Source organism: Lemur catta, chromosome 15, assembly GCF_020740605.2.
Source record: "Lemur catta isolate mLemCat1 chromosome 15, mLemCat1.pri, whole genome shotgun sequence".
In the NCBI taxonomy this organism is placed as follows: Eukaryota; Metazoa; Chordata; class Mammalia; order Primates; family Lemuridae; genus Lemur; species Lemur catta.
This window is the reverse complement of record NC_059142.1, coordinates 39,713,278-39,735,724: the sequence shown is the minus strand read 5'-3', so window position 1 is coordinate 39,735,724 and position 22,447 is coordinate 39,713,278. Positions and strand designations below refer to the sequence as shown.

Sequence of the window (22,447 nt, the reverse complement as noted above, 5' to 3'; positions counted from 1 at the left end):
ACACGAGCTTGAGCCCGTGCGCAAGCGCGTTGTGGTGAGAAGCGGCCTCCCACGCCGAATCCCGCACCTGCGCAGTTGCTGTTATTGTGACTGTCGGGCCACGGCCCCGGATGTTGTGGCTGCCGGCGGGAGATGGCGGAGGTTAAGGGGGTGGCCGCGGCCCCAGGCCCAGCTTTGGGGTCGACTTTCAGGGGCTGCCGCACTACGTCAGGCTCCTGCGAGCGGGACCAGCACGTTGAGGCGGCACGGCGGGCCCTGGTGGAGGTGCTGGGGCCTTACGAGCCTCTGCTGAGCCGGGTGCAGGCAGCCCTGGTGTGGGAGCGGCCAGCCAGAAGCGCCCTGTGGTGCCTGGGGCTGAACGCGGCTTTCTGGTGAGAGAACTGGACTTTTGAAAACCCTCTGAGGCGCGAATTCGTCAGGTTTCTCTAGGGCTGTACCTCTCGCCTGCTCTGTTTTCTTCGCTGCACTGGCTCCTTCTGTACCTGCCTATTTTTGCTTTACCTCCTTCCACTGCATCCCGCCTCCAGGCTTTGGCACCTCAGTTCTTGCCAGTGCTTTCCACTTGTCTTCCCTGCTTTACCTGCGCCCGCACCCCCGCCCCTTAACCCCTGTCAGGAGCTTCTGGTAACTTCTTGAGCCACTCGTAGTGAGCGAGGGCGCCTCTTTTTAGCCCGGGAAAGCGATGTCCCTTTAAGGCCATCACCCCTCTTCTTTTATCTGTCAAGTGTGGTTTGGAGACTGTCTCCGGAGATGTTAGTAGTTATTTTTGGAGTAGAGGTGTGAGGTCATGGAAAGGTATCCGTAGGTGTGATAAGAAAACAAGCTTGAGCCTTTAGCGTGAATTCACACGTTAGATAATCGAGGAAGGAAGTTTGTGAAGTCTGAGCGTCAGTGTGAGCCTCCAAAGCTGCAACTTGAAAGAAAATATAAGCTGTTAAGGAACAGTTAGGAAATAGTGATTGTGAGATTTCACCGGTTCCAAAGCCTCTTATGATTGCAACTCCTCCCTCTTCCAAGCAATTAGGCATATTTAGCCACGGTTTGTAGGCAAGGAAATTGAGGATGTCTAACAGTGTGTGTGAGTTTTCCTGAGCTGGGAAAGTGGCACTGTAAATATGCGTTAAGTATCTGTATATGTCATGCTCTGTGAAAATGGAAATGCTGCTCCTCTCAGTTGTCGTCACCTAAAGTGGACTTAGCTTCATAGGATCTACCAAGCTTAGTTTGGATTTGTTCATAACTCAGGAAGTTCCAAGGCAACTGACCCCTGTAGGGTGGGGCTTCTGCAGGTGAATGGAATAAGACTGAAACAACAAAGTATGTGTTTTCTTTTTTTTTTTTTTTAAAGTGTTTTTGCTAAAGTAGCTTTCCTCTTAAAATTTTTGGTTTTAAAATCAAAACCTTATCCTTTGTCTGAAAGAAGATTTTCAGTGAGCTGGAGCAGAACAAATAATTCCAAGTTCGTTGACCTGAAGGCAGTGTTCAACTCTCTCCCTGTTTGAAGGAGACCCAGGTCAGAGGTGTCATAGCAGTCTCTGGCATTTGTTGCTTCCAGAGTCTTTAGCAAACTTGATGATAAACTTTTCCTGCTACATTCTTCACTTATTTTTGGTAGTGCTTATTCCTTGACCCTCAGGTACCAACCTCCCTCCCATTGCTCTGTGTCAGAAACCCTTAACTATGGCACCTCATTCAGGAGCATTTATCCAGTCAAAACTTTATTTCCCACGTGGGTTTGGTACCCCTAGGAAGAAGGTTGGTTCTCAAGAAGCCAGTTTGTATCAAACTATGACTGGCTGATGAAGAAAACTTTATCAGGGTTTAAATGAATTTTAAACCAAAGGTTTATCAACATAAATGAATTAATAGCATGTATGTTGTTATTTTTGAGGAGGGGACTTTTCATATGCTCCTTGTCTGAAAGAGATTTCTGAAGCAGAATTTGGGGTTGAGGTTTGCACATAAGCTTTAATGTGCTGGCCCCTAACAGTGTTTACTTAAGTTTATTGATATGCTATGTTTAGAATCTCACTCAGAACTCTCTTTTGTACTCTGGGTCTCTTAAAGCACTGTTGTGATTGGTCTTTACCTCTGGTATTTCCTGGTAGCTTGCCTGCTGTGTATCCAGAGCTCAGTTACTCATGTTACTTTCCCATCACACTCTAAGAAGGTGAGGGAGAGATACATAGCAAAATGAGGGTGTGACTCTTGAGACTGAAAGAACAGTTGAGTATGCCATTTATGTAGAAGACTCATGCCTACATACAGGGCACAGGTAGTGTTAAAGCCCCAGAGACTAGGGCATTGGAGTTCACAGAATTGTTTGGGGGAAATGAGCTTCCTTGGAAGGTAATCAGAGATTTATAATGAAAGTTGGACTTCATATTCCAGCGGTGTCATATTGAGTATGAGTGTTGACATTTCACTTAAGAATGTTTCTTTCTCAAACATTTTACTTTTTTTGTTAATCCTATGAGGTGTAACAAATATTTTAAATGTTTAGGAAAAGGAGGAGGATCATTAGCTCAAGTTAGAAAATTCAAATCTGAAATACTTAGTTTTTCTTTCATGATTTATTTTGAATAATGGCAAATTATGAACTTAGGTTTTTATGCATTTTGAGGTATTAGAAGATTAGAGTACCAAAAAAAAAAAATCATCAGAATTGAGGTAGATAGCGCTCACTTCTAGTATTCTGTGTTCTCAGTCATGGTTTTTCTGTACCTGTGAATGTTCCCTCCTATATCTTAAAAAAACAAAAAACATAAAAGATAGAGATAGCTGTAGATACCTTGTCACTGTAGTATTTCAAGATTTTCACTTTTTTTTTTTCAGGTTCCAGAGAAATTATGATGGCCATATCAGAGATCTTCCAGTCTAGATTACTTCTGGTCACTGATCTGTTTTTATCTCTAGGATAATAATGGAAATGTCAAGTCTTCCCTTCCAGTAGCTTGTATTTTCATTAGCCTCAACCTCATCTGTAAATGAGTGAATTGGGGAAGAATGTGAGAGTCAGCAAACATGTATCCTGACAGGATCAGAAAAGAACAGGTTCGAGTAACTTTTTGGTTTGACTCATACTTAGAGACAGGGGAGGGTAAATGAGCACTGGAAATGTGTGTGAACTCCAAGCTCCCTCCCCCCACTCCATGAAGAGCACGTGGTTCAAGGAGGGCTGGATGACTGCTGAACTTCATTACAGTTTTTAACATTCCGTGATTTCTAGGTGGTCTTTGAATTAGGAATATTGATTTAGAGCAACTCACAAAGTGATTCCCTGTTGGGATTTGCTTTTATAGTCACTAATCTGAGTTAACCATAGTATACTTCTGGAGGTTACTATGGAATCTGTTGTTTTCACAAATGAGAAAAAAATATGTTTCCCTTCCCCCTAAAACCCCCTAAGATGAAAAAATGACCTGAGAAGTAATTAAGGCTATAAAGCCATTCTGATTTAAAATGTTAGAATTTGAGTCAAAAACAATAATGAGGAAGAGGAAATGGAAGGGAGGGCTCATTTAAGTAGAGACATTTGTTCTGTGGGGGAAAAAATCTGCATATCAAATTTCAGATGAATTGAGCAAATGGTTTTTTTTTTTTTTTTTTTTGAGACCTGAGCTAGAATGCAGTGGCGTCATCAGAGCTCACTGCAGCCTCAAACTCCTGGGCTCAAGCAGTCTTCCTGCCTCAGCTTCCCTAGTAGCTTGGACTACACGTGTGCACCACTACACCTGGCTTTTTTTTTTCTTTTTTTAGAGGTCTTGCCTTGTTGTTCAGGCTGGTCTCCAACTCCTGGCCTGAAATGATCTTGCCTCAGCCTCCCCAAATGCTGGGATTACAGATATGAGCCACTGCACTCAGCCTCTTTTTTTTTTAAGAGACTGTGTCTAGCTCTCTTGCCCAGGCTAGAATGCAGTGGTGCAATCATAGCTCGTTGCAACATCGAACTCCTCCTGCCTCAGCCTCCTAAAGTACTGGTATTGTGGCATGAGCCACTGCACCTAGACTGAGCAAATGCTTCTGATAATGGTCTTTGGAGTGTTCTTGTTGCCTTTGGTAGCCAAGAAGACACCCAACAATGCCTTGGTTTACTGTTTGCCTCTCTTTGCTTTCAGTTTTTATCTGCCCTAATTGTAAGCTTGGGTGCTTTCTCTCCATTACTATTAGCAGCTAGTTGGTTTCATTTCTGTTTTTGTGCAAGGAACAACTGTCACTACGTAATACAGGTTTAGTTAATTTTTTCCTTTAAATTTACCAGTGACTTGTGCTCATTAACTAGACAGCCGCAAGTGCAGTAATGGGCTTTCAGTCCCTGTAGGATGGGATGCTTTGTTCTGAAGTGCCACTGAGACATGCTTACTCTATAATAACAAAGGAGCCTAGAAATAGTATCTTCTTTGATTGACAATGGATGTGTGGTCATTATTTGTGATTTTAGTAAACTTTAATTTTCCTGTACTAATAATAAGGATCCATGGTATAGTTAACCTCAAAAAGATTATGTTTGGTTCTGGAATTTCTTATGATCTTTCTGGACACAAGATTGCTATTCCAAGGGATATTTTAGTTTTTTGTTTAGTTTTAAATTTTTTGTAGAGATGGGTTCTTATTATGTTGTCCAGGCTGGTCTCAAACTCCTGGCCTCAAGCCGTCTTCCTGCCTCGGCCTCCCAAAGTACTGGGATTACAGGTGTGAGCCACCTCATTTGGCCTGAGATATTTTATTTATACTGATAATTTAATTGGATTTTAGTCCCTGACAAAGCAGAGGGACAGTTTACAAAAGGGAAAAAAAAAATCAATGGATATATAAAATTTCACTCTCACTAGTAATGAAAATGTCCAAATATACATAAATGGCAATGAGTTGTTAATTTCTACTTAAGTTTGGAAAAATGATAATTCTGGGGAAAATATGGAAAAATGAGCATATGGCTGATAGGAACATAAATTGGACAGCCTTTCTGGAAAGTAGTTTGGCAATGAATATTAAGCTATTTAAAAAGTTAATACCTTTTCCAGGGCTGGGAGACATGGGGAAGTGATTGCTGATGGGTATGGTTTCTTTTGGGATAATGGAAATTTTCTAAAATTAGAAAATGGTGATAATTGCACAACTAGTGAATATACTAAAAACCATTGAATTAGATCATTTAAAAAGGTGAATTTTATGGTATGCACACCATATCTGAATAAAGCTATTATACAAAAAGTGTTTTTTGACCCAATAATTCCAATGGGTAGTTAATCACAGATAAGGACAAAGATTTATGCTCAGTGATGGATTTATAGTTCAGTTTTTCTTGATTACATCAAAATTGGAAACATCTGAGTTTAGGGAATGGTTTAAAAGACTAATGGTATATATGTATGATGCAATCATTTAAAAGGTTTTTGATGCTTTTCTGGTGATATGGGAAATCATGTCTATGTATTACCAAGTGAAAAGACTAGATATGCCATGTAATTCCATAGTGTTTGTATATGCAAATTTTTTTAAGTGGAGAGAATAACCTCTCTTCACAATTTAGAGTATGTATGTTGATGATGGATCATTTTAAAAAACTTCATTATGGAAAATTTAAAATGTACACATAAGCAGATAGAATAATATATACCGCCATGTACTCAGCTTTACATTTTGTAAATTCATGGTCAGTTTCGTATCTTCTGTACATTAGTTCTTTTTACCTCCTCCTCAGTATTTTGACAAAGCCTGGATGTCATATCATTTAATCTTTAGGTATTTCACTATGTGTTTCTGAAAAATAGACTTTAAAAAAAAATACTACTGCCATTATCACATGTAAAAAATTAATGATTACAGTCAGTGTTCAGGTATCTGATTTTCTTATAAAGGTTATCATAAATGATACTTTTTTTTAAGACTGGGTTAGGATCCAGATGAAGTCCATATATTGTGACTGATAACTCTGTTTTGTTAAAGGAACCCTTTTGTCTTGTAAAGTATCCTACAGATTGGATTTTGCTGACTGCTCCCTGTGGCTTAACATAGCCCTCTGTGCTCTATATTTCCTGTAAATTGGTAGTTGGATCTAGAGGCTTGATCAGATTCAAGTTCACAAAAATTTTTTTCTTTTGGTAAGACTGTTTCCTAGATAGTGATGTACTAATTTCACTTTAATTTTCTGTAATTATTTATATTTTCTAAACTTTCTCCAATACACATGCTTGCGTTTGGAAATAAGAAAAAAATATATAATTAAAAAATAGGGCCGGGCACAGCAGTTTATGCCTGTAATCCTAGAGCTTTGGGAGGCCAAGGTGGGAGGATCTCTTGAGGAGTTCAAGACCAGTTTTGACAACATAGTTAGGCCTTGTCTCAACAAAAAATAGAAAAATCAGCTGGGTGTGTGGTATGTGCCTGTAGTCCGAGCTACTGGAGAGGCTGAGGCAGAAGGAGCACTGGAGCCCAGGAGTTTGAGGTTGCAGTGAGCTATGATGACACCACTGCACTCTAGCTTGGGCAACAGAGTGAGACCCTGTCTCAAAAAAAGAAAGAAAGAAAGAAAAAAATAGATCGTGAGCCTGTAGTGAGTAGAAGAAATAATGTGCTGTGGCAGTCCTCAAATTGAATAATTCACATGTGAGTATACAGATTTGACTATATTTGCAGTTGTTTCTGCTACGTTGGAAATTTCTCATTCTGATCATAGTTGATGAAAAATATTTTGCATGTTGCCTTATCAAACTTCTGTACTGTTACATCTGCTTGTGAATTTTTTGGCCTGCATAAGTAGACATTGCAGGACTAAACTAACCCAGAGGAAGCCTCCCTTATTTTTCTTCCATCCCTTACCTATACCAGTCTCAAAAGTACTTTATCTTCAGTTATATCTTATCCTCCTTGCACATAGTTGCTGAATTTATTTTACTGGTGGACTTCCAGGTTACATCTATAAAATGACAAGCATGATGTGACCTCATTCTGCATAAAACGCATCAATCTAGGGTTGATATTCCCTTTTTATTTAGGAATTTTGTATTGAGAGCTGGAAGGAAAGGAGGAGCACACACTTATCCATAGTATTTTGTATCTGATAGACCCCTAGGGAACCTTAATAATCATTGCCTAGTTAGTTACCTTGGAGGGGTCAACTCTAGTTCTTTGCAGTAATCTTTCTATTAAGTTTTTCATGTATTTGGAAGAAGCTATTTTCCCAAGAAATGTTAGTTTATATCATACAGAAAAACTCTTCTTGCTCTAAAGTTCCTGCAGTGGCTTGTTAAAGGAAAGGATACATCTAGGCCTAAAATTGATTTATGGACCAGGATTAATATTTTTTTTTTTTTTTTTTGAGACAGAGTCTCGCTTTGTTGCCCAGGCTAGAGTGAGTGCCGTGGTGTCAGACTAGCTCACAGCAACCTCAAACTCCTGGGCTTAAGTGATCCTACTGCCTCAGCCTCCCCAGTAGCTGGGACTACAGGCATGTGCCACCATGCCCAGCTAATTTTTTGTATATATACATATTTTAGTTGGCCAGATAATTTATTTCTATTTTTAGTAGAAATGGGGTCTCACTCTTGCTCAGGCTGGTCTCGAACTCCTGACCTCAAGCGATCCACCCACCTCGGCCTCCCAGAGTGATAGGATTACATGTGTGAGCCACTGTGCCCCGCCCAGGATTAATCTTGTTCAGGAAGATGCTCAGTATTTTAGCCTTCATGACCCAGAAAATACTCCCTTTATAAAACTCTGTATTGGCTTACCTTCATCTTCAGGATAAAACCCCAATACCCTTTATCATAAAAGGCCTTCATGATCTGACTCATGCCTCTCTTCCCACATTGATCCCCTCTCTCTGTTTTTTATATTTTAGTTCTATCAAACTACTTGTAATTCCTTAAATATCTTGCTAGCTTGCTGTTCTCCCTGTCCGAATGTCCTGTCTTCTTTCCCTACTCCTTTTTGCCCTGTTTTCTTACCATTTATCTTTCAAATCCCAGCTTAGATATCCTCCTCTTTGTTATTATTACTTTGTTATGTTTTATCATACACACACACACACACACACACACACAAATACACTTGAGAATAAGGTTCATGTCTTACACTTTTTGTAACTGGGCTTCTTTCCACAAGGACTTGGCATATAATAGACACTCAATAAATGTTTGTTGAATTGAGTTTAAACATATGAAAATGGGGCTATAACAAGTTACTAAAATAGTTCAGGTCGTGGAGAAATAGTATTTTTATTGCCACCATCTTTGCAAAACCAACCTTTTTAGGAGAGCTTAATATCCCTTCCCAGTTTCTATTTGTGTTAGTAATCACGCTCTGGGAAGGGGAAATTGCAGACAGTCTGGATTGCCTCCCTAGAGAGCCCTTTCAAGTACTCTGAAGAAAACAGTGGTGTTACATGCTGCTGCTGGGATGGGGGAGCAAGAAACTCTAGATCCCTTATCCTTGGGCTTGTTAAATTTGCTTGTTTGTTGGGAGGATGCCCTGGCTTTGGAGAGAAGATTAATGGCCCGAGGCAGCTCTAGAGGCTTACTTCTGTTAAGCTGCTTTCATTCTTTAATCTTATGTGTAATTACAGTATCCTTTAAGTGGTGGGGTGGAAAAATTGGAATAGGGTTGTCAATGGTGACTGTATTTCTAAATTCTCCTTGTTTCCTTCCATCCCTCATTCGTTGTATAGTTTTTAAATTCTTATTTTAAAAAATTATACAACTAACATGAGTATATGTTTTAAAAGGTACAGAAATGTCTAGAGACAAAATTTAAAGTTCCTCTGCCAAGCCAGGTGTGGCAGTGCAGGCCTGTAGTCCCAACTACTTGGAAGGCTAAGGCAGGAGAATCACTTGACCTAAGAGTTGAAGGCTATGATCAGGTCACTGCACTCCAGCCTGGGCAACAGAGCAAAATGCCATCTGCCGTGTGTGTGTGTGTGTGTGTGTGTGTGTGTGTGTGTGTGTGTGTTTGTGTCTCTTTTTTTTTTTTTTTAGAGACAGAGTCTCATTCTGTCATCCAGGCTGTAGTGTAGTGGCACAATGATAGCTCACTGTAACATAACTTCAGGTTATGTTGCGAGGCTGGTTTCGAATTCCTGACCTTAAGCTATCCTCCTGCCTTGGCCTCACAAAGTGCTGGGATTACAGGCATGAGCCACTGTGCCTAGCCCCAGTCTAACTTTAAAAGCTCTGTTTTACTGCCCTGCTGTACTTGTACCACCTCTCTGGTGATGCATTTGGCTTCCCTCTATATCTTAGAACAGCATTTCTCAAACCATCTGTGGTGAAGGACTAGTGGTATTTTTTCCACCAATCTATTGCAAATCAATAATTTTGTAAAATACAACATAAATGAGTTACTAGAAAATTAAATTTTAAAATGTAGGAAATACAAGTCTAAGTATATGTATTTTTTTAGGCTGGTCAAGTGAAGCAGAAGGAGTGGAGAAGGAACAAAAGAATCTATAGGGCTGGGTTCGGTGGCTCACGCCTGTAATCCTAGCACTCTGGGAGCCCGAGGTGGGAGAATCGCTTGAGCTCAGGAGTTCGAGACCAGCCTGAGCAAGAGTGAGACCCTTTCTCTGCTAAAAATAGAAAGAAATTATCTGGCCAACTAAACATATATATATATATATATATACATACATACACACACACAAAAAAAATTAGCCGGGCATGGTGGTACATGCCTGTAGTCCCAGCTACTCGGGAGCCTGAGGCAGGAGGATCGCTTGAGCCCAGGAGTTTGAGTTTGCTGTGTGAGCTAGGCTGATGCCATGGCACTCCAGCCTGGGCAACAGAGTAAGACTCTGTCTGAAAAAAAAAAAATCGCTTGTTATCAATTAGTTATAAACACCACTGCACTCAGACCAGCCTAAATATATTATTAGATTCAAATTGACTTGATAAAATTCAATACAAATTTCTAAGTGCTTACTTTCAATTTCTGTACTGAATTCCTACAAATTGGTAAAATCAACTTGTGGGCCAGCACTGGAATACAGATAATCTGCAAGGTACCATCTTAGAGGTTTTAGGGTGGTATAATAGAGTCATAAGAACTAGACTTTTTGGTTTTCTTATTTTAACATTTTATTGTGAAATATTTTAAACATATGCAGAGGTAGAGAGAATAGTATTAAGAATCCATATACTTATCACCTAGCTTTCAGCAGTTATCAACCCATGGTTAATCTTGTTTCATCTATTTTCATACACTTTTTCTTGCTGAACTATTATTTTAAAGCACATCGCAGCTGTCATATCACTTCATTCATGAATATTTTAGTATTTATCTCTACAAGATAGTGATTCTTTAAAAACATAACTACCCTTGCACATAACATAACTAACATCCCACCTAAAAAATTCATAGTTCTTTAATATCATTAGATGTACTGTCAGTGTTAGAGTTCCCTGAATGTTCAAATGGCTTTTTGCTGAAGGTGGACCCATCTCTACAAAAAAGTTTAAAAATTAGCTTGACGTTGTGGCATGTGCCTGTAGCCCCAGCTTGGGAGGCTGAGGCAGGAAGATTGCTTGAGCCCAGTAATTCGAGGTTACAGTGAGCTGTGTTGGGGCCACTACATCCCCAGCCTGAGTGACAGAGTAAGATCCTATCTCTAAAAACAAATAAACAACCAAATGTCTTTTTCTAATTTTGTAGAGACAGGGGTCTCCGACTTCTGGCCTCAAGTGATTCCTCTCGCCTCAGCCTCCCAAAGTGCTAGGATTACAGGCATGATCCACCACACTTGGCCCAGAGTTAGGTTTTAGATCTAGCTTTTGTGTCACCTTTCTATGTGACCTTAATGAAGTCATTTACTTTTTTGGTGTCAGTTCCTTCATCTGTAAGAGGATATATAATTGAATTAAATGTTTTTTAATGTATTTCTATCAGTTTGTTGCCCTACACTAGGGTCTAATTTGGTAGAAAGACACTTGCTTTCATCATAACAGGTTGTTATCAAGGATGAATTTCTCCCTGAAAATAAGAGTTAAAGTTGAAAAGGGCTGTAAGAGGTTATTTGAATTAGTTCTCTGCCATTACAGAGCAAATTATTATCTCTGCGCAGTTGGTAGAATAACAAGTCCAGAAAATCCACACGGTATATCGTTAGTTATATACTAGTTAGAACAAACAACAACAAAAAAAACTAGAACTCAAGTCTGTTTACCATAAAGCCTGTAGTGTATATATGGTCTTTTCTGAAATTAGCTTAATTGGATAATGATCTTCTGTTTTTTTTTTTTCCCCTCTCTATAGGTTCTTTGCGCTGACATCCCTTCGTCTTGTGTTTTTACTTGCATTTGGCTTGATGATCATTGTGTGTATTGATCAATGGAAGAACAAAATCTGGCCTGAAATGAAAGGTGAGTTTGATACCATTTAGAACAGTTGAAACTGGAAATGGCTTTTCGTGTCATTTCTACCTCTAGTTTTGGGGATTTATGAGGAGGTATATGGAGCTGGGGACTATCTTTTGAAGTGTGAATCATTTGCTTTAGAAGACACTTGAAGGGCTTGTGCCCCCTCTGTGGTTACTTAGAGCTGGTTTCTCCTTTCCTGTTGTTACTAAGCTCAACAAGTCTGTATCTAGCACCTGAGATATTCTTGCCAACATGATGGCCTGAGGAATAAGTGGTCCTCAAATTTTTTACAAAATAATTCTCCTCATTAGATACTATATCTTTGTTGAGGCAGTATCAGTTAACCTCTCAGAAATTTTTTTTTTCCTCAAGAAACAGGGTCTTGTTGTGTTGCTTAGGTTGGTCGTGAACTCCTGGCCTCAAGTGATCCTCTTGTCTCAGCCTCCCAAAGTGCTGGGATTACAGGCAAAGAATTTCTTTTGAAGTGTTTATTTGCAAAATACTAAGCTAAGCATTATGGCTTATAGAAAATACTATAAGGTATGTTTTTTCCCCCCAAAATTATACATACATAAACATATGAAAAATTAAATGATAGTTATAGAACAGTACCAGAATGTCACGGTGCAGTATGTGATTGGTATATTTGTCATGTATTTTGGTCCTAGCTCAAACCTTGAACAAAGCAAAAGATTTGGACAGGTAGAGAGAAAAGTACGTTTCTAGATAGTCCAGTGGCTTGATTAGTCTAAGTCTAGGGAACCAGAAGCTGCAAAGCATCTCCTGAGAGCAGAGAGTTGATCATTTTGACAGGAATGAAAAGTTCATTCAAGGGAGTAGTAGGAAATAAAACTGAAAGTATGTCAGGATTAGATTTTATAAAGCCTTAAAGTTAGGCTTAGAAGTTAGATAGTAGGTGGTCATTGAAGATTTTTTAAATTAGAGCTATATGCTGAGATGACAGTAAAGATTAATTTGGTAGCATTTTATAGGACCACATGGAAGGAGAAAAAGGGGAGGAAGAAGATCTGTTAGGTGACCATGAAAGTATCTTTGTGAGAGGTAGTCAGAGAGGTGTCCATGAAAACAAATGATGGATGACTTGGAGAGCTGTGAAAAAGGAAGATATATTTGTCCTGGAGAGAAGACAGAACTCAAAAAAAAAAAAAACTGATAAACTTTGGCTAGCATTTCTATTAATAAAAAGGAAAAAAATGATAAATTGTTGGATGGGAGAAGAGTAAGGGATAAAAACTGACTTTAGGATTTTAAAGCTAGGAGAGTGGGAGAGTGGCATTACAGGTAGCAGATAATGGCAAAGGCAGGCAGGAGAATTGGCTTAGGTTGGGGAGTGAGAGCAAGGAAAATTGATGTAGGTTTTAGACATGTTAATTTTGATGTGTTGATAGGATATTCAAACCAGAGTATGTAGCTTTTTTATTTTTTTTTAATTTTTATTTATTTATTTTTGAGACAGAGTCTCACTCTGTTGCCCGGGTGTCGGCCTAGCTTGCAGCAACCTCAAACTCCTGGGCTTAAGCAATCCTTCTGCCTCAGCCTCCTGAATAGCTGGGACTACAGGCATGCACCACCATGCCTGGCTAATTTTTTCTATATATTTTTAGTTGTCCAGCTAATTTCTTTCTATTTTTAGTAGAGACAGGGTCTTGCTCTTGCTCGGGCTGGTCTGGAACTCCTGACCTTGAGCAATCCTCCCACCTCAGCCTCCCAGAAGAGTATACAGCTTTTAAATAAATTCTCATCCAATTTTATAGAGACTTCAAAGAATCATGTAGTTCATCTGCCTATCTTAATTTAAGGCTGGTGAATGTCAAAAGACTTTACACCATCCAGGTAGATAATGGGTCACTTTTTAAAGAGACAGGCAGATTTCTAGGGTTGGAGTAGCTAAAACATGCCTTGGCAGCCTGGAACACATTCATGTGTATAAGCAGGCCAGACACACTCACGGGGTGAGATGAACCATTTTTCTTTCACACCTTGGCTTTCAGCTGAGGTAACTAGAGGAGCTCTAATGGTCCATTTGGATCCCTCTTCCTCTACTTCTCGAAATAAGCAGGCATAAGCAATTATTCCCTTTTCTGCAGCTCCCTAACTGTGGCAGTTTAACATGGTGTCTCCTTTTTATTGGCTATTATTGTTTTGTTTTCCCCAAACCTATTAAAACTTGAGCCGTCAGACCAACAGCCTAACATTTTCATGTTTAGTTTTCCCTACCAACTAATGCTGGTGTTTGTTTTAATATTGTAGTGCCAAGACCCGACGCATTAGACAATGAGAGGTATGGAACACTAATTAAATCCCTTTTTGTTGCTGTGATTGATTCTCTTGTAATATTCTGGTTACATGTTGTTAACCCATGTTCTGGACACACAGTGTAAGCTGAGAACCTAGTCTCTTCCAAATAATCATTTTAACACATCCTAAAGTTCAGACAGCAATATACTGAGGTGGCCAATGTCCTCTGATCTTTACAGAAGTTTCTGAAAGAGAAGTATTATAGTGCCCCATAAGCTGACATGCCAAGAAATCAGCTGCATTATTCAGCCCCAGTGAGAAAACTTAGAGGCAACTAACATTTGTCTCCTGGCTTTTGTACCAGGTTATTTAGTGTTTTCTGTGACCTCTGGCTATTTAAAGTTCTGGTCAGAAAACACATTGGTTCCTGGCATCAGCAAGCCAAAGCCAAAGATTCCTCTTGTGTCTTATAGCTCCTGCTTTCATTTCTCAGTTCATCCACCCTGTATGTTTGATCCAAGGAATTTTCTCTGCTGTGGTTTATTTTGGCTTTGCTTTATTTATTTTCTCTCTGAGGGGCACATCTACCATTGCCTCCCCCTCAGCAGCAGTGGTGTCTATCAGTCAGACTGTGCTTTACTTTTATCCCTAGTTTGCAATCACAGGGAATTGCAGTGGTCTGAGTATAGGGAAGAAAATGTTTGTAAGCATGAAGGGCCTTGGAGCTGGTGGCAGGTTAACACACGTGGATTGGGCTGCTTGCTCATAGGGTGGAGTTGCCAGAACAAGTTTGTCCTCCTAGTCCCTAAATTCAAGTTTCAACCTGGTGAGCCAAGAAGAAGTCATGCTTCACCTCTAAAGCACCTGGGACTAGCCACTCTCCAGCCCCTGTTTAAACCCCAAAGCATTGGCTGCCTACAACAGCAAGATGGGGGGATCCTTAACACCCTCCTTTCACAGCTCCCCCTTCTCTCTCCCATAGCTGGGGCTTTGTGCACCCTCGGTTGCTCAGCGTGCCCGAGCTCTGCCACCATGTAGCTGAAGTCTGGGTTAGTGGGACCATTTTCATAAGGAATCTTTTGCTTTTCAAAAAGCAAAACCCAGGCAAGGTAAGACTTCCCTTTTTCGCTTTCATCTCTGGCTGCTCAGTTCAGTTCATGCTAAACTGAAACAGCTCCTTTACTACAGATCCTCATTCAAGAAAGAAAAGACTGTGATGTTTATAGAGAGAAAGGGATATAGGAAGGGGCTTCTGAACACCATTAGGACTAAGGCAAGAACCTGGTGACTCTTCATTTGGTGCGTTTGTCACTTAGAGTAGGCTATTTTCTTGCCCCAACATGGAAAAGAAAGCTTGCTTGTGTGCATTCTGTGTCATATTAAACATGTGGTAGGTTGTTGGGTTTTTTACTTTTTTGACTTAAAAAACCCACCACCAACACTTGGCTTTCAGAGAGAATTTTTGGCTAAGTCTTATTCAAACCAGTTTCCCGGCGTGAAAGGTACAGCCCTATGGGGTTAACCATGTAAAAGGAGTTTGAATAGAAGGGGATATCCTCCTTTTCCCCCCAAACAGAACCGCCACTGGATGCAAGAGTTGTTATATCTGTCATTCTGACATGTCCATGTTTGACTCATAGATCATAAAGAATCTTTCAGTCACATCTCTATCATAACCCTCCACCCCCATCCCAGTACCCTGGCATATGGCAGAAACTTAATACTATTTTTTGACTCCCCCAGTTCTGCTTGCTGAGCTGTGGGATACTGACCTTTTTGGCTGTCTTGGGTCGCTACATCCCTGGGCTCCTGCTGTCCTACTTGATGCGTAAGTATGGCTTATGAGCTGTACCCTGCTCATAGGTCTCCCACCCTAGCTAACTCTAGGTCTAGGGAGAGGGAGGACTTTAATATTTCATTCTCCAGGAAATGACCTTTTCATATTTTTGTGACCTGTTTGGTGTCATGAAAGTGTCTTTATTCTTAGTCGTAGCAGGCTCTCTACATATAAAGTCCATTTCTTACCAAATCAGTTTTAGAAATTTTTTTTTTTTTTTGAGCTAGAGTCTTGCCCTGTCACTGGGGCTGGAGTGCCATGGCATCAGCCTAGCTCACAGCAACCTCAAACTCCTGGGCTCAAGTGATCCTCCTGCCTCAACCTCCCAAGTAGCTGAGACTACAGGCTACCACACCCAGCTATTTTTAGTAGAGATGGGATCTCACTCTTGCTCAGGCTGGTCTTGAACTCCTGAGCTCAAGCAATCCTCCCGCCTCAGCCACCCAGAGTGCTAGGATTACAGGCGTGAGGCAATATGCCCGGCCCAGTTTTAGAAATTAATGAGGGTCCACTAACATACATTGTATTATTAACTATAAAGGACTGCCTGTCCCTATTTAAGGAGGGAATTTTTAGAGCCCCAGGGTATTGTATAACAGCAAAACATAACTCTTAGGGGTTCTACTAGGTTCTGTTTATCTTGGAGCACTTTCCCCCCACCCCCATAGCATATTTTTATAAATTTATTTACTTCCTATTGGCATGTATTCTGCTTGCTTGGGGCTGGAGTAACCGAGTAGTTGTGGCTGTGGCCATTATACATCAGAAGCTCACATGATTTTTTTGTGTAGTTTCTGAGGCATTGTTACCATTTAGTCTTGTTTATGGCTCAGTGACACCCATAGGCAAGTGACCACACTGTCTGGTTCTGCCCTTAGCCTGTCACCAGCATACTCTGCTACACACAGCCATGTTCTAGGCCCTGTGGGGCTGACTTCAAAGCCCCACTCGTGTAGTGGGGAGACTGGTGAAGATGATCAGCAGAATTAAGCAGAACTGTTCCACACTACGTGTCTAACCCCTAAGGACATAATAGCACAGGGACAGTTAGGAATGTATTATGCAGCTCCTTCTCCATTTTTCCACTGTTTCCCATGTTGCCTCTCAGTTGTCACTGTCATGATGTGGCCCCTTGCTGTGTATCACCGACTGTGGGATCGAGCATATGTGTGGCTGAAGCCAGTCCTGCAGCGGCTGGACTTCAGTGTCCGTGGCTACATGATGTCCAAGCAGAGAGAGAGGCAATGTAAGTGTCATGCATGGGGAGGCTTCCTTCCACTTGGGCAGTTTGGGGAAGAGGAGAGGGCTGTAGGTCTGACAGATTAGAAGTGGGAGAAGTGGGGGGGGGGGTGGTAGGTAAAAGTGATATTCTATTCCAGGGAAACTATGCAGGCTTGCCAGTTTTTTCTCATTTGGAATCCTAGACTCTCATTTTAAATAAATCTGAGAAAAGATCTTAGTGAATAAAAGGTAGACAGTGAAGATATCCCTCCCTAGTTATTATCTGCTATTTGTGAAGCACTTTATATGTGCCCAAGCACTGTGCTGGCTACTCTGTGTGCACTGTCTTACTGTCTTAATTAATCTTTACAGTAACCTTGAGGGAGTGGTATTATCCTCCCTCTCTAATTAAGGAAATTGAAGCTCACAGGTAGTAAATGTCAAAGCAGGACTTTTCAGCTCCTAAGCCTGGCATCTTCACCACTGAAGGCTGCCTCCCAAAGGTGATTAAAAACTGCTACCTCAGAGTCAGAAGTGTACTAGCCTGAGATCCATCCAACACATTAATGATGGTAATGCAAACTTTTCCATCTCTTCTGTGGTCTTGTCAGGTTGAGTGTTTCATAAACCCTGGCCTTCAAAGAGCCCTGCACATGGTCACCAAGGCCCAGCTACCCCTGGGGTAGCCATTTAAATAGTATTGGTCCTCAAAAGCCTGATTTTAACCAAGGTGGGCATCTTCTTTTGCCCTCCCTATGATAGTGTCCACTTACTACCTTGACATCAGGTCTGCCTTTTGCTTGACAGTTACTGACAAACCTTTTTTCTTTCTTTTTACAAAATTTTTTGAGCTTTTTTTTTTTTTTTTTTTTTTTTCCTGGAGACAGAGTCTCACTCTGTTGCCCAGGGTAGTGTGCCATGGCGTCAGCCTAGCTCACAGCAACCTCAAACTCCTGGGCTCAAGCAATCCTCCTGCTTCAGCCTCCCGAGTAGCTGGGACTACAAGCGTGCACCACTATGCCCAGCTAATTTTTTCTATATGTATTTTTAGTTGTCCATATAAATTCTTTCTATTTTTTTAGTAGAGATGGGCTCTCACTCTTGCTCAGGCTGGTCTCGAACTCCTGAGCTCAAACGATCCACCCGCCTTGGCCTCCCGGAGTGCTAGGATTACAGACCTGAGCCACCGCACCTGGCCGACAAACCTGGTAGTTGATCATCTGACCGGGATAGAAATGTGTAGAGGTTAAGGGAAATGTGGAGGGAAGGATGTTGGAAGAGAGATCGTCTCTCTTGTGTTACTAGCTCTCCTTGTTACTTAGGCTCAGCAGCTCTGCCCTCAGATATTGTTATGTAGGCTTAGGGCCATATTCACAGGGACTCTTTCTTTTGTTCTGATTTTATGCCTTTGAAGTCTAAGGGGGGGGGGGGTTCCACCCTGCATCCCCAGGGAAGGCATCCACAGCTTTCTGTTCTTTCCACACAGTGCGCCGCAGAGCTCTTCATCCAGAACGGGCCATGGACAACCACAGTGACAGCGAAGAAGAGCTTGCTGCCTTCTGTCCTCAGGTATTTTGAGTGTGGGAGCTGTTTCACTGGCCAGTTTTCTTTAGCTCCCTTTTAACCACCTGGCAGCTCACATTTAGGCAGTAAACAGGTTTCAAGCTCATCATGGCCTCTCTAAGCCCTGGACTCCGCTTGCTCCCGAGAGCAGTGACAAGGAGAGAAGCTAGGGTTATACTGGGACTTTGTACCTACATCTCAATTTAAGCCTGAAGCCCAGCACACCCTCTTCCGTGTGTCCTTTTACCCTACCATGGAAGAACTTGTGGAGCTGGTGTGATCATCTTTTAAAAAGCTCAGTCCATCCTTAGGTCAGTCTGGGCACTATGTGTGTCCTCCTGGCCACCTGTGAACAGTTACTTCTGAATCAAGTACTTGCTTACAAGTAAGTGGCTAATTGATTCCTAAGACTACTTTTCTTCCTGTGCTCAAGAAATGAGTGAATAAGAGTGTTTTCTTTGGGAGAGCAGCCTAAAAAAAGCCAAGATTTTGACTAAAGTCCCTGTCTATCCCTGGTTACACTGATGGCCTTCAGGTAGCCTTTAAGGACAGCTAATTAGTAAAGCTGTACATGGGGACTGCATTTGGTTCCTAATGGCATCATCTCAGGCTTGTTGGTCTTTTCTTTTCCTAAGCTGGATGATTCTACTGTTGCCAGGGAATTGGCCATCACAGACTCTGAGCACTCGGATGCTGAGGTCTCCTGTACAGACAATGGCACATTCAATCTTTCAAGGGGCCAAACACCTCTAACAGAAGGCTCTGAAGGTGAGGGGAACCTTTGACCTGAATTGATAATGTTGCCTCTCAGCTTCCCTGAACAGAGGGGATACTGGTAGCCCCTACTCTCCTGTTTTCTGAGCTGTAGGCCAGGTGGCAAAGCAGCCTGAGGGGTGTGGCTACAGCCAGGATAGCACTGCAGCTCTTTTTTTTTTTTTTGAGACACAGTCTCGCTCTGTTGCCCGGGCTAGAGCGAGAATGAGTGCCGTGGCATCAGCCTAGCTCACAGCAACCTCAAACTCCTGGGCTTAAGCGATCCTTCTGCCTCAGCCTCCTGAGTAGCTGGGACTACAGGCATGCGCCACCATGCCCGGCTAATTTTTTCTATATATACATATTTTTTTAGTTGTCCATATAATTTCTTTCTACTTTTAGTAGAGACGGGGTCTCACTCTTGCTGAGGCTGGTCTCGAACTCCTGACCTCGAGCGATCCACCCGCCTCGGCCTCCCAGAGTGCTAGGATTACAGGCATGAACCACCACGCCTGGCCAACTGCAGCTTTTCTTGAAGCCCTCTGTCTCTTAGTAGCTTTGGGCTCTAGCTTCATGAGGGACATAGTAGAGGAAGAGATGGGGAGTTCTGGCCAGTAGAGATCACAGCCATCCATAAGGAGGGGGGAAAAGCTAAACCAGTCCCATGGGTTTTGCTTCACCCTGAGAAATCCAGGGTGGAAACAGTCTGGCTATGTGGGGCATTTTGTAGGTCTGGGGCCACAGGAGGGCCAGGTAGTTTCCATGTCTTAGACACCCCTGTATTCTCCCAGACTTAGATGGTCACAGTGATCCAGAGGAATCCTTTGCCAGAGACCTTCCAGACTTCCCTTCCATTAATGTGGATCCTGCTGGCCTGGATGATGAGGACGACACCAGCATTGGCATGCCTAGTTTGATGTACCGTTCCCCACCGGGGGCCGAGGAGCCCCAGGCGCCCCCTGCCAGTAGGGAAGAGGCTGCACTGCCAGAGCTCCTGCTTGGTGCTCTGCCTGTAGGATCCAACCTCACCAGCAACCTTGCCAGTCTGGTCTCCCAGGGTATGATCCAGCTGGCCTTATCAGGGGCCTCCCAGCCTGGCCCTTCTGGCCCACCTTCCCGGAGAGCAACAAGAGGTTTCCTCCGGTCCCCCAGTTCAGACCTGGACACTGATGCTGAGGGGGATGACTTTGAACTTCTGGATCAGTCAGAACTAAATCAGCTGGACCCTGCCAGTTCCAGGAGCCACTGAGGCAGAGACTCCTTTTGGGGGTCACCGTGGTTTAGATTTTTTTCTCCCCATCCCACTTAAGGTGACGGGGCAAGGGGAGAACCCAGCTCCCATCCCCTGAATTATATTCGTATGCTGGGTAGCCTGACTGATGCTCAGAGGCCTGCTTATAGAGGATACTCACTTCCCTGCTACCAGCTGGACACACATTTCTGAGCTCAGTCACTGAAGTGAGAGTGTGCTCCCCTGAGGGAGGCTTCTCTCCCTCTGGATGGTATTTTTGGGGAACAAAGTAGTCAGGGATATTGGTTCCCCTTTGAGGAGGTGCTGCTGTTTGCTTTTAGGTATGGGTGCTCAGAGGCCCTCACTGGTAAAAGAGCCCATCCCTTCCTCACTTCATCACCTCCGTATAGCCCCAGAAGTCATGCAGCAGCTATAAGAGCTACATTGTTATCATTTTCTTTTGTTAAACAAGGATTTGATTTGTGTTTTTTTTTAAAGCAAGCTTGTTCTTTGATTCTGCAGAACAGGCCTGCTCCCTCTCCCCTAGCCCATCCTCATTTTTTGAGGCCTGACCCTCAGTGCTCCAGAGTATTGCTTGTGAAATTTAAGAAATGTGAACACGTTGTGGGGATGGGCCTCTCCTACATCACCTTGGGCCATGAGGGTCAGCTGGCTGGGAGGGTTAGTGAGTGCCTCTGAATCTTCTGGAGCTGTGTGGTTGTCTTTGGTGCTGCTAACCCCTGGTTCCATTTGACCATCAGCCTGAGCAGTGAGCAAAGCAATACCATGCCCATTTCTATGTTCCTGGTCCTTCCCCTGCTTCTCCTTTGGAGAAGCAATAATTCCATGGGGGATGGCAAAGTAGCACTTTACAAATGGCTCCATGGCATTCATCCCAGGAGCCACAAGCTCTTCTTCCACCAGCTGTTCTTACTCCCTGCTCAGCTACTTTACTGCTTTTATTTTCATCTGTTCCCAACTTGGCAGGGCCTCCTTTAAGGATGAGCCCAGTTAGCAAGAATGTGTAATCAGCAGAGGGGTATCTATTTGAGGGGTATCTATTCTGTGGCCCCTAGTAAAATCATGTGAGACAAAAACCCAAAAATGGTAGTTGGTTTTAAACCTGTGCCAGCCTACAGCCTCTCTCTGCCTCCCTAATCAGAGCTCAAGCCAAACTCTTCTATCCTCGTTCCTTCTGCATTAACCCTTTGCTGATCCTCAGGGACCACTCCCCCAACACCCCCATACTTGGGTGAGGGATGTTGGACAGAGCCTATTTCACATGCTGCAGGTGGGGGTGTGCTGACATGTTTGCTCTTGGTTAATGGACAAGGTACAGAGGCCAGGGAGTGAAAATGGTTAACAGTGAGAAGAGAGAAGAGCTGGTGCCTATCTCATAGTCACCTTTGTGTGACGGTCAGGGGTAGTGGCATTCCCCCACTTTAGAGTTCTTAGACTTTGTACACCTTCTCTCTTCTCAGAGCCCAGATGTCTTATACGTGAGCTCCTGATTTGGAAAAACAGGTGTGGAAAGGAGTGGGATTTTGTGTGTTTGCATGAGTGTGTGTAGGTTCAGGCCTTGGGAGTTGGCAAGAGGAGGGAGGGAAGGAGGGAGAGCAAAAACGTTTGGAAGGTGTTTCTTGTACCTGGGGGATCGTGCTCTGAATCTCCTTAGTCCTCCACTGTGAATTGAGGGTGGGTGGGTGGGCGCTGGGGAATAAATCTTGTATGAGAACAATCTTTAAGAGACTGATGTTGAATGGTGTCCTACCCTTGATAGGTTTTTTCTTATTCATCTGAGTTCTGATTAATTTGAGGAGGTGACAGCCTCAGAAGAGGAAGCCCAGGTGTGAGAGACCCACAGGTCCACTTCTGTTTTTTCTTTATGATGCCCAGAACAATCACTATAGTGTGGTGCCACTTCCCTTCCTCAGGGAGCCCAGATCTGAGCATAACTGGGACTCTCAGCTGGCATTTAGCTTGCAGTTCTGCCATTTCTAAACATGCGAAGACAAGCATATGTTTCATAGGCTAAGGAGGTTTTTGATAGCAGGTTTTAAAAAATAGCACCATGCTCCTCCACTGGATTGTTTGAGCTGCAGGGACAGCTGCTTCTCGGCCTTCAGCTGACCTCAGAAACTAGAAATATTTATTTCAAGCTCTGTCCCATTGGTCACTGTGGTCAGGAATGGAAAGCACCTGCCAGGTGTTGCCGAGAGATTGCCCAGAGAA

General features: G+C 42.6%; 1 protein-coding gene across 1 annotated transcript; it reads left to right on the top strand.

The window, feature by feature from the left end:
- Positions 1-20,261, top strand: RETREG3 (reticulophagy regulator family member 3). Its single transcript, XM_045526591.1, has 9 exons — positions 1-371; positions 11,248-11,354; positions 13,623-13,653; positions 14,593-14,719; positions 15,354-15,438; positions 16,556-16,693; positions 18,155-18,237; positions 18,867-18,999; positions 19,776-20,261. Exons 1-9 carry the CDS (start codon positions 133-135, stop codon positions 20,231-20,233), a joined length of 1,401 nt encoding a protein of 466 aa, XP_045382547.1. The 5' UTR covers positions 1-132; the 3' UTR covers positions 20,234-20,261.
- Positions 20,262-22,447: the final 2,186 nt, after the last annotated feature.

Coding starts and splice junctions, on each gene's coding strand:
- RETREG3 (XM_045526591.1), top strand. CDS start 133: ATGGCGGAGGTTAAGGGGGTGGCCGCGGCCCCAGGCCCAGCTTTGGGG. Junction 13,654..14,592: donor GACGCATTAGACAATGAGAG/GTATGGAACACT, acceptor TCTCTCCCATAG/CTGGGGCTTTGTGCACCCTC. Junction 16,694..18,154: donor CAAGCAGAGAGAGAGGCAAT/GTAAGTGTCATG, acceptor CTTTCCACACAG/TGCGCCGCAGAGCTCTTCAT.